At 43.0% G+C, this 19496-nt stretch overlaps 1 protein-coding gene across 5 annotated transcripts in view; it reads left to right on the top strand.

The window, feature by feature from the left end:
* The window catches only part of daam2 (dishevelled associated activator of morphogenesis 2), a 240386-nt gene extending 225393 nt beyond the window's left edge, over positions 1–14993 (top strand). For all 5 annotated transcript variants that reach the window (XM_029766848.1, XM_029766845.1, XM_029766846.1 and 2 more), the window contains 8 exons: positions 1558–1664; positions 2145–2233; positions 4781–4949; positions 5170–5277; positions 5595–5655; positions 5917–6048; positions 11736–11906; positions 13078–14993. In XM_029766848.1, coding sequence (XP_029622708.1) covers positions 1558–1664; positions 2145–2233; positions 4781–4949; positions 5170–5277; positions 5595–5655; positions 5917–6048; positions 11736–11906; positions 13078–13290 — 1050 coding nt within the window. In that variant the 3' untranslated portion in view covers positions 13291–14993. The remainder of the gene's footprint in view (positions 1–1557; positions 1665–2144; positions 2234–4780; positions 4950–5169; positions 5278–5594; positions 5656–5916; positions 6049–11735; positions 11907–13077) is intronic.
* The last annotated feature ends 4503 nt before the right edge of the window (positions 14994–19496 follow it).

Here is a 19496-nt window from a genome sequence, read left to right as displayed (position 1 = left end):
TCCGGAAAGAATTTTGAAAGTTTCTTCAAGTGCAGTCGCAAAAACCATCAAGCTCTATGATGAAACTGGCTGTCGTGAGGACTGCCACAGGAAAGGAAGAGCCAGAGTTACCTCTGCTGCAGAGGATATGTTCATTAGAGTTACCAGCCTCAGAAATTGCAGCCCAAAAAAATGCTTCACAGAGTTCAAGTAACAGACACATCTCAACATCAACTGTTCAGAGGAGACTGAGTGAATCAGGCATTCATGGTTGAATTGCTGCAAAGAAGCCACTACTAACGGACACCAATAAGAAAAAGAGACTTGCTTGGGCCAAGAAACACGAGCAATGGACATTAGCCCGGCGGAAATTTGTCCTTTAGTCTGATGAGTCCAAATTTGAGATTTTTGGTTCCAACCGCCATGTCTTTGTGAGACGCGGAGTAGGTGAACGGATGATCTCTGCATGTGTGGTTCCCACCATGAAGCATGGAGGAGAAGGTGTGATGGTGTGGGGATGCTTTGCTGGTGACACTGTCACTGATTTATTTAGAATTAAGGCACACTTAACCAGCATGGCTACCACAGCATTCTGCAGCGATACGCCATCCCATCTAGTTTGGGCTTAGTGGGACTATCATTTGTTTTTCAACAGGACAATGACCCAAAACACACCTTCAGGCTGTGTAAGAGTTATTTGATAAAGAAGGAGAGGGATGGAGTGCTGCATCAGATGACCTGGCCTCCACTATCACCCAACATCAACCCAATTGAGATGATTTTGGATGAGTTGGACTGCAGCGTGAAGAAAAGCAGCCAACAAGTTCTCAGCATATGTGGGAACTCCTTCAAGACTGTTGGAAAACCATTCCTCGTGAAACTGGTTGAGAGAATGCCAAGAGTGTGCAAAGCTGTCATCAAGGCAAAGGGTGGCTACTTTGAAGAATCTAAAATATAATATATTATTTTGATTTGTTTAACACCTTTATGGTTACAACATGATTCCATATGTGTTATTTAGTAGTTTTGATGTCTTCACTATTATTCTACAATGTAAAAAATAGTAAAAAATAAAGAAAAATCATTGAATGAGTAGTTGTGTCCAAACTTTTGACTGGTACTGTACATAACTGTAGATTAAGCTACGGCCACACAGATGCAGGAACATGGATAAAATCATATATACATTAATCAATTGTTAATTTTTGTCAGTCAAAAGTTAAACTTACGTCAACTTGTTTTATACAAAAGTGATTACAGCACAAAAGCAGACATATTGTGCGTTTTTTGATGGGCAATCATCTCAATTGACCATCATCCGTCTATAAGGATTACTCCCATTAGCTCAATCTGTCATTTTCAGACACAAAAGCTGCGGCCTACAGAAAAATAACATATGTATTTGGGGATGAACCAGAACTATTCTAACCAGTAAAATTACACAAATGATGATATGAATGCAGGGATGCAAATTCAAGTAATCAATCGTGTATTGCTAACTACATTTACATTTCTTAGATGCATTATAAGAAAACTTGGGTTTTGATTTGAGTTCCTCCTGGGTTTGTGCTTGTGTAGCTGCTGAAGTTTGTCCCTGAAAAGAGTGACATTGACCTCCTGGAAGAGCACAAACACGAGCTGGAGCGCATGGCCCGTGCTGACCGCTTCCTCTTCGAGATGAGCAGGTGAGCTTCAACATTTTGCTAACACCCCATTTCCAATGAGATTCTATTTGCCATATATTTTTAACTGTGCTATTTCACAAAAGTTCTGAACCTACAGTAAATACATTTTACAGACAGTATATTTTACAATTGTTATCTTGTTATTAGTCCCACCCTTTAGCTCCATTCAACCCCTCCCATCTATCCCTCAACACCATCCATATTGGATTTCTATTTGCCATCTATTTTTCAACTGTGCTGTGATGCTTCACAAAAGTTATGAACTTTCTATTCTCATAGTTTCTACAGATTGTAAATTAAAGATAAACATTTTTGCTAAAAGCATTATTATATTATTGATCGATTGACTATGACTTTTCAAATCACCCAGTATTGCTATCTGCAGCATTAGCTCCAGGTAAATGTTGCAAGGATATTTTTTGTTTTGTGTTTTTTCTCTCTATCCCGTCCCTTTCATCCCCTCTTTAATCCCACCTCTAGAATTGACCACTACCAGCAGAGACTTCAGGCCCTGTACTTCAAGAAGAAGTTTGCAGAGCGCCTGGCGGAAACCAAGCCCAAGGTCGAAGGTACGATTGAGTAGCTAGTCAAAGACACTCGGGCCCTGTGGTCCTGTGTGGCTCAGTTAGTAAGTCTATGGCCCTAGGGTAATGGATTTGATTCCCTCTGGGGCCACCCATACGAAAATGTATGCACTCACTGATAAGTTGCTATAGACAAAAGCCTCTGCCAAAGAGCATATCTTCATTCGGATTCACTTTTTTTCATTTGGGTACATTGAATGTTCTTGAAAAGGCTCCTATAGATTAACTAAAATAGCAGAGGAAATGTGAGGAGAGTAGTCATCAGACTATTATAAATAAAAAGGCCCTAGTTATCTGTGGTGAAACCACACTGAAGAGAAAGATCTAGTAGGAGGAGAGGAATTGTCAATAAGTCTGTTAATTAGACATCTAGCAAAGCATTTCTCTGAGCTTTTTGTGTTTGTGCGCGTACGTATGTTTGTGAGCGTATGTGTGTGTACGGTATGTGTGAGTCGTGTGTGTGTGTGCACACGTGCACGTGAACTTATGTGTGCATGCCCATGTGTGTGTTTGGACCAGTTGAAATAAAGAGTGAAGTTACCAGGGATGCTGTTTTGGAAAGCTGGCAATTTTTGAGAGGGGAGAGGCGTTCTCATAAACACTGCTGTTCCCTTCTAAGTGCTACATGGGTAAAGGCTTCCAGCAAAAGGCATGCAGTACACAGATGTGTATATGTGTGCTCGTGCATTTGTGTGAGAGAGTGTGCGTGAGAATGTGTGTGTGTCTGTGATTTGACTGTGCGTGCGTGTGTGAGAATGTGAACTTGTATGTGTGTGCTTGCGCTTGTTTTAGAAGTTACCTTAGAGGTTTCTACTCAGGCTTATGACATTAAGACATGCACACTTTAATAACATTTGAATAAGATATAAGACAAGTAATCCTATCATAACCTCAGAGACAACTTTTGATGGAGGAAAAAAGCAGCCTTTATACACGCTCAGTGGAATTTATTTCAAACCCTCTCCATGACGTCCATGCAGGATGAGGACAGTTTGTGGGTTCTGGAATGGAACGAGGCAGACAAGCATGATTCAGTCATGTAACTATTGACTATGTCTATATTTCACAGAATGTCTGCTTAATACTGTGTCTGGAAGTATTTGGTGTATTTTGACAATGGCTTTTTAAAATAAATATCACTCTTTGCAGTACAGTAGGTGGCTCTGACAGTGTGAAAAGGTTCTTCTCTACCTTTTCACTAAACCTGATTTTGCTCCCTTCACAATTGTCATTGTCGGAAGTAGATAGGAGTAAAGGAAACACAAGGGGTCAGATTGTTGATGTCTATGAAGCATCTATGAACTGCTTATGTACTTCTTATGGATGTATTATGTCTGGTTTATGAATGTGTTATGAAGTCCTTATGCAGGGGATGATGTTGTGTCTCATTTCAAGTATCCCCACAACCACATTGGCTCCACCTGACCTGTGTCGTGTATGGGGTTCAATGCAACCGAACATTCAGATATAAATAAATCATGTAGAATATACATCCTCCTCTGTCAGATAGGTCATCTCTGCTCTGGAGGAGACATTTCTATCTGGAACAAATCTGCACCCTCCTGAACTCCACTCATGTTACTGTATTAATTGCATTCTGTCTTAGGTTTTTTTTGGTGGTGGGGGGGGGGGGTCTCATGGATGGTCTGTCCTTGCATTTCTTCAGCCCCATCTCTCAGCTATTTACCCAAACAGTGGCGGGCGGGATAACAGCCTTGTTGTTTGTGCTGCAGATTGATCTTTTAAAGTGAAGAAAGAGATCTCTGAAGAGATGCGGCCTGTTCTGTGATGCCAACTCTCACTCCAGGGAGAGATAGATTAGGATGGGGATGGCTTTTGTTCTACTAGTACTCCGTAGATCTGTATTGTGGTTTTGTTCCTTTTAAGTCAAAGAAACACTCTCTCTCCTTCCTTTGCATGTGAGGATGAACCCTTTAGCTACTATGGACATCTTGCATAATGATTGTAGTCTATGTATTAGCTATCATGACACGTTGTTAATTGTCCTCTCTCGCTGAAGTTTGAGGTTGATCCCTCAGCTAAGATGTCATGGATGTAGTCTATGGGAAGATCTCAATTGCATACTCCTTGTGTCCTCTCACCTCGTCTCCTTCTCATAACCCATTAGAGGAGGTCATCAGAGGGGAAGTGGTCAGAGGGGAGGGACTTCTGGCTTTCTTATCTAATGGGTTTTGAGAAGGAGAAGATGAGAGAGGATGCAAGGAGTATGCATTTGAGATCTTCACCATGTTATAGCTATTACAAAAGATTGCAATTGTTCTCTCTCCCTCTCTCAGCAGAGTTTGAGGTTCAAACCTTAGCTACTAAGGATGTCTTTCGTTGTTGAATGCAGTCTGTGAAAGCTATCACGATGCATTGCAATTGTTCCCCCCACCCTCTCTCTCTCCCTCTCTCTTGCTCGCTTGAGTTGAACCGTCATCTACTATGGACTTCATGTCTAGCATTGTTAAATGTAGTCTAATATGTTATAGCTATCACATATAGCTCTCCCTCAACCCCCCTCTCTCTCAGCCATATTGAGTGCCTCTAAGGAGGTGGTCCGCAGTAAGAGGTTGACTCAGACCCTGGAGGTGGTCCTGGCCTTCGGCAACTTCATGAACAAAGGTCAGCGAGGCAACGCCTACGGCTTCAAGGTGTCATCCCTCAACAAGATCGCTGACACCAAGTCCAGCATAGACAGGTCAGAGCGGGCACACGAGGGGTTAACTAACGGGGAGGGGTTGTGGGCAGAGATTTGCAGATCAAATGTATGAGTGTGAGAGGGTGTTTGTAAGGGTGAGAGAAAGTGTGTTAGAGAAAGTGTGTGTTTTTCTGTGTGAGAGAGAGTGATTTCAATTACATGTGTGTTCTCTCAATTACATGTGTTCTCTCACTATCCATTCTAATGTGTATTGAAACAGGAACATCACCATGTTGCACTACCTAATCATGATCTTTGAGAAGAACTACCCTGACATCCTCCACATCCAGCAGGACCTGCTCAGCATACCTGAGGCAGCCAAAGTCAAGTAAGTACGCACCGCCTGCTTGACACAGATCTAGGATCAGTTTACCTCATACTGAATCCTAACCTTAACCATTAGGCCGCGCACAAAACTGACCTTAGATCAGTGTCTAGACGCAACTTTATCCTACTCCACTTTACTGAGGTACCATTCAAAAGCTATTTGAAGTAGGGCGCTGCTCTAGGGGAGCTCAAGGGAGAGGTTGCTCTTAGCCACAGATCTAGAATTAGATTATGCCTTATTACCCCAATATACTTAACCCATAGTGGGATAGGATGAAATAATAACTGACATCTGAACATCTTCCTTTTCTAAACCAGTCTGGCTGAGCTAGAGAAAGAGGTGCACAACATTAAGAGTGGACTGAAGGCTATAGAGACGGTGAGTTGTCAATCATTTGTGTTTGTGTGTCTGTCTGTGTGTGTCTATATGTGTGTGCTTGTGACGCGCATCTGGCGACTGTCTCTGTCTTTACTGACTACGCACACACACTACACACATTCCTATGTAATTCCTCCCTCACTTAAAATAAATAATTAAGACATTTTCTGTGCATACAAGAGCGTATGTTACAAAGACTAACAACAGAAAAAGTGAGTGAAAAAGAAAGTGAAATGATAACATCCCTCTCTCCCCCTTCAGGAGCTGCATTACCAGCAGAGCAGGACGACGGACCGATGGGACAAGTTTGTCCCCGTGGTGGGGGACTTTATCACAGTGGCCAGCTTCAGCTTCTCTGAGCTAGAAGACCTTCTGAACGAGGCCAAGGACAAGGTAGAAACTGTTAACCTCTGAACCCTTACCATCACCCTGGCCCTAATCATAATATTTTGAAGTAGGACAAGGACAAGGTAGTGTCACCTCTCAACCACGAACATTAATGGCTCCAATCCCATTCAGAATACTCTTGCCAAACCAGTATGAGAGAGAGAGGAGTTGGTGGTGGGTAAGAGAGAGAAGAGAGGAACCTTTGTGCATCTTTCCAACCCTGTGTGATGACTAATATTTATATATTTTTTAATCCATTCCTTTACATTAGATTGTGTGTATTGTTAGATATTACTGCACTGTTGGCGCTAGAAACACAAGCATTTCGCTACACCCGCAATAGCATCTGCTAAACACGTGTATGTGACAAATACAATTTGATTTGATTTGACTTAAACAGGCCGGGGAACCCCGATGTTGAATTATTTTCTCTCTGTTTATCAGATTTATTCCTGTTGAAATGCAGTTGGTCTCCTCTGTAACCTCCTTCTAAGGGAATGAGAGAAAGGCTTTTTGAACTCAGTAGGGGACAAAGGGTTGTAGTGGAATGCGTATGAGAATGTTTGAGTGGGAAGGCAGTTGCTATGTTTTGCAGTGTTTTTCGATTATGTATGTGTGTCGGTGAGTCACATGGCCATGAGGATTGATGTGGTGTGTGTGTATGTGTGCATGTAAAAGATGGAAAGAGGGAGGGAGAAAGAGACAGACGGAGAGAGAGAAAAAGAGAGAGAAGGGCACTCGTTGCCATCACAGAGCCCCATCTGTGTTAATGTCTGTACTCTCGGGATGTAGATAAACGGCCTCATTGCCAAAATCCTGAAGTATCCCTTTAAAGTTATCAGTGTTCAATGACTATGAAATAGGCCTACATGATTACTTATCCCTTAGAGCGTTGGGCTAGTAAACGAAAGGTTGCTAAATCGAATCCCCGAGCTGACAAGGTAAAAATCTGTCGTTCTGCCCCTGAACGAGGCAGGTAACCCACTGTTCCTAGGCCTTCATTGTAAATAAGAATGTGTTCTTAACTGACTTGCCTAGTTAAATAAAAAAATAAAAAATATGGCTACCACCAGTGTAGAGTACCCGGTGGTAGCTGGCTAATGACAGTGACTGAGGGTCAAAGTAAGGTACTGGGCAGAGAGCAGGGTACTAGAAGGAAGTCGTATAGTGATGGCTGTTTAATAGTTTGATAGCCTGGGGATATAAGCTGTTTATCAGTCTCTCGGTCCCAGCTTTGCTGCATCTGTACTGTCTCCGCCTTCTAGTTGGCAGTGGGGTGAACAGGCGTCTCCGCCTTCTATTTGGCAGTGGGGTGAACAGGCCATGGCTCAGGTGGAGCCCTGCGGCTAAATACTGTGCATTTGCCATACCAGGTGGTGATACAGCTTGACTAGATGCTCGCAAGGTTGCACCTGTAAACGTTTTTGAGGATCTTAGGGGCCAAGCCGCAGTTGCGCCTTCTTCACCACACTGTAAAGGGACCATTTCAGGTGCTCAGTGAACCTGCAGCTTTTGACCCCCCCCCCCCCCCCGTGGATGGGGGCGTGCTCTCTGCTGTCTCCTTTAGTCCATGATCAGATCCTTTGTTTTGTTGACTTTGAAGAAGAGGTTATTTTCCTGGCATCACTCCGCCAAGGCACTTACTTCCTCCCTGTAGGCTGTCTCGTCTTGTTGTTAATCAGGCCTACTTTTGTCATCAGCAAACTTGATGATTGAGTTGGAGACATGTATGGCCACGCAGTCATGGGTGAACAGGGACTAAAGGAGCGTGCTGAGCAAGCACCCCTGTGGGGCCCCCGTCTTGAGGATCAGCGTGGCGGAGGGGTTGTTGCCTACATTCACCACCTGGGTAGGCACCTGAGTACCACTTTATCTTACTATTTCTACCGATCTGCATGCAAGTTATGATTTTCATATGCACATTTTTGTGGAACAGTTCCATTTACTTTATAATAAGTAAAAATCATTGTCATGTGATTAATAAGAATTCTAAATCTCGATGAATATTATACAAATCTAAAAATAACTTCTATTACCATTGCCAACCATGTAAAAATAGCCTACAAATAAAACATTTCAGCCTGCAGGTAGAAAATATCCTGATAAAAATAAATCACATTGGCTACTTGAAACATTGTATCAACTATCAACTTGGCCCAGCCTGGAACTTGCACTAACAAACTTGCAACATTGTATAAAATATTCTGTACCCTCAGAGTTTCCTGAACCAGTGAGCTCCGGACAGACATAGCTGTAGGCTATTTGCGCAAGGGATAAGAAGTAATCATGTAGGCCTATATCGTGACGTTTCCACATGATCTTTTTTTTCCCCCGCGGAGTGATTATCAAAATGGAGAGAGCTGGAAAGATTTTTTTCAATGGATGTAAAAACTTTCTTTGTTTACTTGCTGTTTGAGGTGAACAAAAAATTACTTTGAGAAGCTCCACAGCTCATTAGCGGTGGTGAGTTAAGACAATCAGAAATACTATCAAATCCCCAAATGGGCACAGTTATACGCCTACATATGCACCCAGGCCAGGAAGCCTAGGCCTACTTCTGTGCGTAATCAGGTGCGTGTCCTTACTCAACATTGACAGGAGCGCTCCAAACAAAACACAATTAATAAATTGATAACTCGTAAATGGAATGAAATAAACCAAAACCTGTTTCCCACAAGCCTAGGTTGTGCTCTCTGCAAACAACATTTCCACTCCGACAATGAGAACTGTAAAAGACTGTAATAATAATATATTGAATGCATTAACAGAAATTGCAGTAATCAAGCAAACATTGTAGATGAGAAATTATGGGAATTAATGGTAAATGTACTACTAGTGACACTGGTGTGCTATCCCCACTGCCTCCACAATGGATTAGTCCTCTGAGACAGGCATCAACCAAGACGTGCTGTAAAAACTTTTTTGTTGTTGTTGCAAATGCTTGACTAAAATATTGTTGGTCGACCAACAGCCTATCGACCAGTCGACTAATGGGGTCAGCACTAGTTTGGGAACATGGGTGTGTACAGTCACCTTGCTGTGGTTAAATGTCGTGGTTTTGCGTGAATGCTGCCATCTATCCACTGTTTCTGGCTTGGAAAAGTTCTAATCGTCACAGTGGAACAACATCCTCTAGGCACTTCCTGTTGAACCCAGTCACCGAGTCAGTGTATACATCGATATTATTCCCAGAGGCGGCCCAGAACATTTCCCAGTCCGCGTGATCAAAACAATCTTTAAGCATAAATTCCTATTGGTCAGACCAACGTTGAACAGTCCTTACCACGGGTGCTTCCTGTTTAAGTTTCTGCCTATAGGCAGAGAGGAGCAGGATGGAGGTGTGGTCAGATTTCCCAAAGGGGTGGGGGAGGGCCTTGTAGCCGTCCCAGAAGGGAAAGTAGCAATGGTCAAGAATTTTCATGCAGCGAGTAGCAAAGGAGATGTGTTGTTAGAATTTCGGGAGTGTTTTCCTCAGATTTCGTTTATTAAGTCTCCAGCTACAATAAAGTTATGCGGTTTCCAGTTTGCACAAAGTCCAGTATAGTGCCTTGAGAGCCGTCACAGTGTTGGCTTGTGTGGGGAATGTACACAGCAGCTATTCAAACTTGATTGATTTCATTATTAGTGTCTTGCATCTTTTCAAGAGATTTCAAGAGTAGTTGATCGATTGAGTCAAGCGTTTTACTGCTGGGCTGGAACAAAATTTTTCACACCATGTTGCGCTCCAGGACCAGGATTGGTGACCACTGTACTATATGAGGAGTCCCATGACTCTCATCAGTAGCACAACATGTCCTATGTTCCCACAAGTGTCCAAATTGTTTTAAAGTGATTTCTTCTTGTCTTGTTTCCTTCATGACGACCAATCTGAATACCCTTAACCATCGTGAAATTAATATAGTTGCAGTGGTAAAATTGAAATGGTAATGATACAGGGTGTAATGATATGGTGGATGCCCATGTAGCCTTTCCATCTATCCACGGTCATTAAGGAACGGAAATGAGGAAGGAGGATACTTACAGTATTGGGATGTAGCCAGCTACAAACCTCTAACACTTTATTTTGATAGTCCCAAGTACATGGTTTGTAGATGTTCAAAAACTTTCAACAGCATTTCAACTAACTATCCGCTAACCATAGGTTAAGCCTTATCCTAACCCTAACACTTACCAAACCCTTATTCTAAACCTAACCCTTACATGAATTAACTTTACCAAGCAGTTGCCTATCAACAGACTGTCAAACTATCAACAAACTGTCTGTAGATCTATATGGGACTACCTAAATAAGTTGTGACCCAAAACTCCACTTGCAGAGACCATTTCACAGTCTTTTATTGCACTCCCTGCCCTCACCTCCTCTTTCTCCTCCTCTCCTGTCTCTTCTACCCATCATAAAATCTGTGTTGGACAGGGGGTGGTGTGCACACCCCCTGTCCAACACAGATTTTTACTACCACAGAGGACACATTCCGCTGAGTTTTGTTGGGTGCTAATTAGCAGCAGCTATTAATAATGGAGACTGCATGTGTGGGAATGTGTGTGTGTGTGGTAAGGGGCCTCAGACTGGCCCCTGCTTGAGGCCTCCCAATTACCAAGTCGTGCTAGGTTTAGAGGAAGCAGGCTTGCTATAAAGCACTCTTGTCTAGGTGTAGAGTAATCTCGGTTAATCTTGTGTTAAGAGATAGAACGAGGATTGGGACTGGAACGTTACGAGCAAGTATATGGGCCAAATGTCTCTTCCCCATTCCGAAATCTGAAAGATGCTAACAAGTGCAAAATCGTGATTTGTCCAGAGCACCAAAACTATTGCTGCTCATTATCTCACGCATCCCGTCATGACAGATCTATGGTACCATTTATGTTTACCTAGTCTGTCCATGAGACATTATGTGTAGAGGAATCAGGCTGGCTATAAATCCCTCTATTGAGGTTTAGAGGAATTTCTTTTTTTTACAAATTTACTTCCTACAATTGTTTGCCTCAGGGAAATTCCACGGTCCATGGTAGAGGTGTATCAATACCATTTATTTCCAAACGATCCAGCTCTTAAGAATTGGCCAATACCAACTACCATTGCTAATTATGTTATGTATGCTAATTATTACCATTTCAAACTTCATTTGGGCTTACTTTTGAGATGTGTAATGCCTATCGAATATCCAGTGTCTGTGGGGTCAGATTGCACTTCCTAAGGCTTCCACTAGATGTCAATGGTCTTTAGAAGTTGTTTTAGGCTTCTATTGTGAAAGGGGAGCGAATAAGAGCACACTAAGCAGATGGCCCAGGTGAAAGCCTTTAGTTTAGTCACGCGCGTGGCCGTGAGTGCGAGCTCCGTTCCCTTTCCTTTCTAATTACATTTACATTTACATTTAAGTCATTTAGCAGACGCTCTTATCCAGAGCGACTTACAAATTGGTGCATTCACCTTATGATATCCAGAGAAGTTTATCTTTAAAATGGCGTATAATACTTGTATGTTTGAGGAATTTTAATTATGAGATTTCTGTTGTTTGAATTTGGCGCCCTGCAATTTCACTGGCTGTAGGCCAGGTAGCGGAACCCCCTTCCCAGAAAGGTTAAACTCACACACATGTAGTACTAACAGGTGTATAGAGGAAAAAACACACTGCACACTGGTGATTCAGATGCTGCCAACATTTACATTTCCCTCCCTCTCTCTCCTTGTGCAGTTCACCAAGTCGCTGAAGCACTTTGGGGAGGAGCAGGATCGCATGCAGCCGGATGAGTTCTTTGGGATCTTCGACACATTCCTGGTGTCGTTTGACGAAGCCAGGCAGGACCTGGAGAACATGCAGCGCCGCAAGCAGGAGGAGGAAAGGAGAGCACGCATGGAGGCCATGGTGAGTGAGTGAGTCACACACAGAGAGAGAGACACACACAGAGAGAGAGACACACACAGAGAGAGAGACACACACAGAGAGAGAGAGACACACACACAGAGAGAGAGACACACACACAGAGAGAGAGAGAGAGAGAGAGAGAGAGAGAGAGAGAGAGAGAGAGAGAGACACACAGAGAGACACCAGGCAGGACTTGCAAATGTAGCATTATGAGGAGAGCATGCATTTAGGCTATAGTGAGACACACACACACAAAAGGAAGGACCTGGAGAATATTCATGACAACAGTCATGGGAATGTTGCTTGGAGAACTGGAAAAGTCTGGGAACAAGACAGACCTCCAGACATCCATCCCCCTGCACTCATGCTTATAGACACAGAACAACCTTGCAGCCTGAGTAAAACCACATCATGTTTATGTAGTGATGTTTATGTAGTAATCTGTAGTAACCTTAAAGTCTGTACTCTGTTCTGCATTTGTTAAAGATATTATTTTATATACTTTTATATACTCTTTAGCCAGTTGTTCTGAAAGTAGCACTAGTTAAATAAAGGTTAAATAAAAAATACATTTAAAAAAAGTGTTTCCTGAAAATGGTGATCTACGTCACATATGTGCAGATATGTGCACCACCTCATTGCTCTCTCTCATGCTCTTTCTTTGCGGTGTCCACTGAGCCATTGGGCCCGCCCTGCAACCTCATTGGATAACCATGGGCGGGCTCTTGCTAGCTGTCACTCATATGCAAGGGACCGAAGCTCATTGGCTAGAACTCAAATGGCTAGGGGGCTGGCTCATGTGGAGGGAAATATAGGGAAAATGGCATGGCACAGCTTTAAGAAAACAGTCGCTTTCAAACTAAGGATTTTGTGGCTAATTGAAGTAAGACAGTAAGTATGCTCATGGATTATACATGTATGAACTACACATTGAAACATCTAGCCCAAGTGGGAGGTTTAAAAATCCTTTCTTAGTCACCAAAGTCCCGGAGCATGTTTTTAAGATGGCACATCTGGTTTTGTCTGTGTTTTATTGGTCTGTGTGTGACATATGGCTGTCTGTTTCTCTGTTTTGTTTTCCTATCAGCACTTCTATCTGCACTTCTGTTCAATGTTCTGTCTGTCTATAACTATGTGTCTCTCTCCCCCCCCTTATATCTCTCCCCTATAGCTGAAGGAGCAGCGAGAGCGTGAACGGCGGGCCAAGAAGGGTGGCGCCACGGACGAGGTGGGGGGCGAGTTTGACGACCTGGTGTCGGCGTTGCGCTCCGGCGAGGTCTTCGACAAGGACCTGTCCAAACTCAAGCGCAACCGCAAGCGTTCGGTCAACCAGCTAGTGGAAGGGGGTGGCCGCGAAAGACCGGTCACCAAGGTCAACTATTAATGACCCCTGGCCCCCAGGAGTCATAGGTGAAAGGGAAACAACAAACAATGTTGGCACTGTTTTCCTCACCGTTGAACTCTAGAGGTTAAGGGTCAGAGGGTAAGATTGTGGGTGTCGGATTGCCGTTTTGATATAGCAGCCACACAACCCATCGGAAGGAAAATAGACTTTTAGTTGACAAACTTCTTCAAAACTCCACCAAGACACCTGACCCCATCTTCAGAAGTGGACTACAGACACTTAGACAGACAGACCACTGTGACATGACTCCCTTTCCCCTTTAGACCACCTCTCCATCCCCTTTTGACCACATCTCTCCAGAACTGTGCTCCATGTCTCTCTTTGTCTATCCCCCTCTTTCTCACTGTGCTCTTCCACACACACACATACTCTAATAATAATAATTTTATATCGCTCTTCATTACATAACGGAATCTCAAAGCGTTGTAAAGCAACAACAAAAACAAAATTAACATAATGAGAAAGTTCATGGCATGATTGAGGTGGTCAGCGGAGGGAAGGGGTGGTCAAAGAGGAGAGGAAGCAGCAGGCAAGCAGCATGCAGCACGTTGTCATCACGGTGTCTCGCAATCCGCCGTATGTGGTTTGGTAGTCGGACTCAATCAGATGAAGTTAGTTCCCTAATAGCCACTGGACTAGCTAGCCAACTACTCTTCAATAATACCAAAATGCAGCACCCACTTGGCAGTCACAAGGCGCCAGAAAGTACACCACAACACACAATAGTAATTCAGGATTAGCCAGTCATGGTCATCTGTCATCTCTTTACACCTCTGTATTCTGGCTTCTCTCAATCCTCAACATCTGGAAATTAGGCATAATCAAATCAATACAAAACATTGCATACTAGCAAGCTAACATTAGTTTTCTAGCTAGCCAAAAAACAACCGCCAATTTCAGCCTTTAAAACATGCTGGATTCAGACTATAATAATAAGCTAATAGTTCATTCATAAAACCCAAAGTTTGTAGGGAAAAATGCTATTAAAGCAATTAATGACAACTATTTACAAAATATACAGGAGCTCTCTGCCTAGCCGACCTTATGGTGCCATGGCAACCACAGAACCCAACTATGTTGATTCTATTTGTTCCATGTTGTGTTGCATCGCTCTGTGAGTTTTTGCTATTTGGTGTAATGACTCCTTGAGCCCAGCAGAGGGGAGTGGTTTTCTGTGGAGCCTCCTCTCCCACTCTGTCTCTTACTCTGGTGGTGCTTATACTAGTTGGTAGTAGCTTTACTTCTTCAAGTATTGAATGTAAAGACACAATGAGTACTTCCCAAAAATCCATAACTGCCAACATTATTGCAGCAGATGCTTTGCTGCTGGTGTAGGCCCATGCAGGAGTTGGGAGTAGGATGTTGAGGTGACACAATGGGGACTTCTGCTCAGGAGACTGTGGCCACATCGGCTGCTTTGGGAACACTCTCTTCCCAAGTGCCTCTACCATGTGGCATTTCCGAGGACTCACTCCCAGACGGAATTTCACAGAGCGAGAGCACAACACTTCCCAGTACAAATACGTGGGAGAGTACCCATGCCCCAAGTTCACCTTTTACTATTAATTTGTCTTCAATAATTTGAAGAATAGAGTGATTGTTTCGGCAGTACCCTGTGCCAAAGCAACAGAAAAACACTATATACAGTGTTTGTCACAACACAACTGATGGGCTCAAACGCATTAAGAAGGAAAGAAATTCCACAAATTAACTTTTAACAAGGCACACCTGTTAATTAAAATGCATTCCAGGTGACTACCTCATGAAGCTGGTTGAGAGAATGCCACGAGTCTGCAAAGCTGTCATCAAGGCAAAGGGTGGCTACTTTTAAGAATCTAAAATATATTTTGGTTACATGATTCCACATTTGTTATTTCATGGTTTTGATGTCTTCGCTATTATTCTACAATGTAGAAAATAGTCAAAATAAAGAAAAACCCTTGAATGAGTAGGTGTGTCCAAACTTTTGACTGGTACTGTATATATATATATATATATATATATATATATATATATATATATATATACAAAAAGTACTGCAATTAGGAAGCCGTTTATATATTTAGAAGCAAACGTCCCCTGTCAAGTATCATCTATGTTTCCTAACACATTGATAAATTGGTACGTATTCCAATGGTGCTAACGCAATGCATTGTCACTTTTATCCTCTAATAATAATAATGTGCTAGGTTGGTTATACCGCAAGCAGCTAACTCCATTCTGGTCAAAATGGTGGTTACTGGTACTAAGATTTGGGGGTCACGATTAAATAATAACAATAATACGTATAATTGAAGGGACATCCTTTTTCTCGTCTCTTTTGACTTTGTGATTTGCGACCATCCCATCCAGTGGGATCTCGGTGTAATTGTAATGTGAGGATGAATGTACACAGCACTTAAAATGGTGAACGATGTATTGGAGTGGTCTCAAAGCAGATTGGTAGCTAGCAAGTGTTGCGTGTAAAAGAAAATATGATGCGCAACTGACTATAGGACTGACAACAGGCAAAACAGACGAGCGGCGACACCTGTGTTTTTAGCCTGGAAAGACTTCCTCCCTTTGTCCTTCATCACTTATTCCCCAGGTCCCCATGTATCTTTTGGCTTAAGGGGTCATTCTTCTGACCGTAAGCCAGTGGTTCAGACAACTCCATGGAAGAACAAGGCCACACAGTTCACATAGTGCAGCCCACTTGGGTATTTTATTTGTTTCAGTTTTCATTTATTCCTATTATTTTCTCATACAAATTTCTAATACTTTAGCAGTAGGCAGGACAAAGGCTGCATGTATGTGGACGTTTGGATCTTTTGGCAGTCCTGGGGTTGGTCTGTATATGTTTGTCTGAGAGTTTGGGCTTCTGCTGTGAAGGAGGGAGGTTAGAGGGGAGCAATAGAGGTCCTCTCCCCAAGGTGAGAGCTCCATTCCTGGGGGTCATGACTTCTCTTTGCCATGGGGGATTGGCTCCCAGACATAGTGGTTAGGGAGATGAGTCCAAGGGGGTAACTAAACCATACTGTGGTCTGGATTGTCAAATGAAGGGGCAGACATACTGTAAACCTTTTAGACTCAAAAACACCCACACATATTACATAGAAAATAAACATGTACAAATGTACACATTTTGTACATTGAAAATACACAAAAATACAGTCACGTGAGCAGTGCCTGACACATACTTAACCTCACCCTACTCATTCACACACACAAACCCAGTCAAAAGAAAATTCCTTTCCACTAAAATTAAAGCATATATCCTTAGGGAGACATTGGAGCAGATTCCTGGAGGGCAAAAGCCTGGGAACCCCATGAAACCATGCTTGGGATCAGAGTGGAGCAGGCCCGAACACAAAAACAAACATGGCCACCATCCGTCATCCATGTCACAACACTGGCTCTCTTCATGCTGAGGCCGCGTAGCACAGGTCACCACTTTTCCACATCCATTGAACTCGAGTCGAATTAGACATCGAATCTCATGAAGTTAAATGAAGATAAGGCACTTTTCAATAATTTACCATTCATTGCACAGGAGGCCGGTGAGAGGCGGATGGGTAGTAATAATGGCTGGAATGGAATAGTATCAAACACGTGTTTGATTCTATTTCGTTCCAGCCATTATATGAGCCCATCCTCCCTAATTAAGGGGCCACCAGCCACCTGTGGTCCAGTGCTAGAAAAGTTAGGCAATATTATGGTTATTCTTAGTTGATTACATCTGTGTTGTTCTATGATGGCCCCTCCTGTTCTATGGTGATAGTTATACAGTATGTGTCCATATGTGAGGGGCCCAACAGTGCAGTAAGAGGATTGGCTTTTAAGGGTATTAAGGGTAAATTGAAAATTGGAGGATGGCAGTGTTCAAGACATGTTTCTTCTACATCCAGGGACTGAGAGGAGAAAGGCAGGTCTGTCATTCTAATAGAGGAGTAAATGGCGTGCCGCTTCATATAGTATATTAACATGTGGCTCAATACTGCCCTATCTAAGCTTTAGAGACTGGACACTGGGTTGTGTTCAGTATGCACGAAATCGAAGAAAACGCTCTGAAGCAGAGTGAAACAGGGAGGTACTAGCTGGTTGTACCTGTCCAATGAAAAACATCAATTTTCGCTTTCCTCTCCTAAAGGTTTTGCTTAGTGTGCCCTAATGAACACAACCCTGGAAATTCTCAATAGCTTTTTATGAGGCAAAGGGGGATGAATTAACAACCCATGTTGCTATTCCGAAGCAGATACAACTCAAACGGGTATCCGGAGGTAGAACCAACAATCACACTGATCTCAAAATGAAGCAGAATCATCAATCTCGATCTAATGGCATCACTGATGTAATAAATACCATGGGAACAATGAGAAAGAGGGTGTTATTTTGGTTTTGTGATTGATAAAACCAATTGTATGACAGTCCCACATGTATCTTAAACTAGACTGTGACGATTGCCTGTATTGAAGGCGTAACCAGCTAACAGAACTTAACTCTCTGGAAGACAATCTTGTAAAACACTTTGAAGTGATGTTGGGTATTTCCAATGGGGACACTGTTTATGTGGCACACATCCCAAACAGAGTGAATTGATACAAGTCAAGTCACTGTCTGGTGGCAGTAGTAATTTTTATGCAGAGTAAACATTTGACATTTTAATCATTTAGCAGATGCCCTTGTACAGAGCAACTTAAATAATCCCACAGCACCCCCCCCCCCCTTCTAGGTTGTCCCACCTAGCTATCTTAAGATGAATGCACTAATTAAGATACTCTTTGAAGTGGTAGGGTTTTAGATGTTTTCGGAAGATGGGCAGGGACTCTGCTGCCCTAGCTTAAGGGGGAAGCTGGTTCCACCATTGGGGTGCCAGGACAGAGAAGAGCTTGGACGGCTGAGCGGGAGGGCCAAGAAACCAGAAGTGGCAGAATGTAGTGCTCGGATTGGGGTGTAGGGTTTGAGCATAGCCTGAAGGTAGGGAGGGGCAGTTCCTCTTGTTGTTCTGTAGGCAAATACCATGGTCTTGTAGTCGATGCAAGCTTCGACTGGAAGCCAGTGGAGTGTGCGTAGGAGCGGGGTGGCATGGGAGAACTTGGGAAGGTTGACCAGGCCACAGCATTCTGGATAAGTTGCAGGGGTTTGATGGCACAAGCGGGGAGCCCAGCCAACAGTGAGTTGCAGTAGTCCAGACGGGAGATGACAAGTGCCTAGATTTGGACCTGTGCCGCTTCCTGTGTGAGGTAGGGTCGTACTCTACGGATGTTGTAGAACATGAACCTGCATGAGCGAGTCACTGCTTTGATGTTTGCAGAGAACGACAGGGTGTTGTCCAGGGTTATGCCAAGGTTATTATACAGTACATTAAAAAAACATGGGCCCTCCCATCCTCATCACTACCACGATTCCTCCTCTTTTCCATCTTTTCATTTTTGTTCACCTTTAAGTGCCTCGATCTATTCCTGCCACCGGTGTTTTTTCCTGAAATGTCTATGGTTATTAATATGGAAGTGAGAAACAAAGTGGATAGGTTGGAAGTGTGCTAAGATTGGATAGAAATAAGCACCTGTCTTGGAGTTTTGGATGGCTGAGAACCATGTCTACCCACCCACTATTCCCATAATGTGTGTGTTATGGGTTGACCTTGTGTTTTGCGCGATGGTGCTTAAAAGTACTTTATCACCCATGTATTATTTTCAACCCAAAAGGCACCCTATTCCCTTTATAGTGCACTACTTTTGACCAGGGCCCATAATGCGCTGGTCAAAGGTAGTGCACTATAAAAGGAAAAGGTGCCATTTGGGACTCAATCATTATGTATAGTATGTCAGTTATGTAATTAATTTTGTTTCATACGGGAAACTGGAGTTTCCAAGGATTTAGTAATCTAACCATGAGGTTTGCCCTTCCATCTGTGTGCTGAAATCCCTCTGGGGACCCTTCTCTATACATCCAAGGGAATAACAAAAGCTTTAATCTATCAATAATCAATCATCGGAGCTATCACACCGTGAGGTCCCGAAAAAAAAACATTTCTGCGTCATGTCTTTTTTGGAGAGGGTGAAGAAAGGATCTTGAGTCAGTTAGCATTCACCCCACTCCACAGACGTTAATTGTTGAACCAAAAAGAAAACCCACTCAAACTTTGTAGTGTTGCTCCCATTAGGAAAAAATATTAAGACCCAACTGAGGGGAAAAATCGAACA

Source organism: Salmo trutta, chromosome 12 (genome assembly GCF_901001165.1).
Source record: "Salmo trutta chromosome 12, fSalTru1.1, whole genome shotgun sequence".
NCBI lineage: Eukaryota > Metazoa > Chordata > Actinopteri > Salmoniformes > Salmonidae > Salmo > Salmo trutta.
This window is presented reverse-complemented; position numbering and strand designations above follow the sequence as displayed.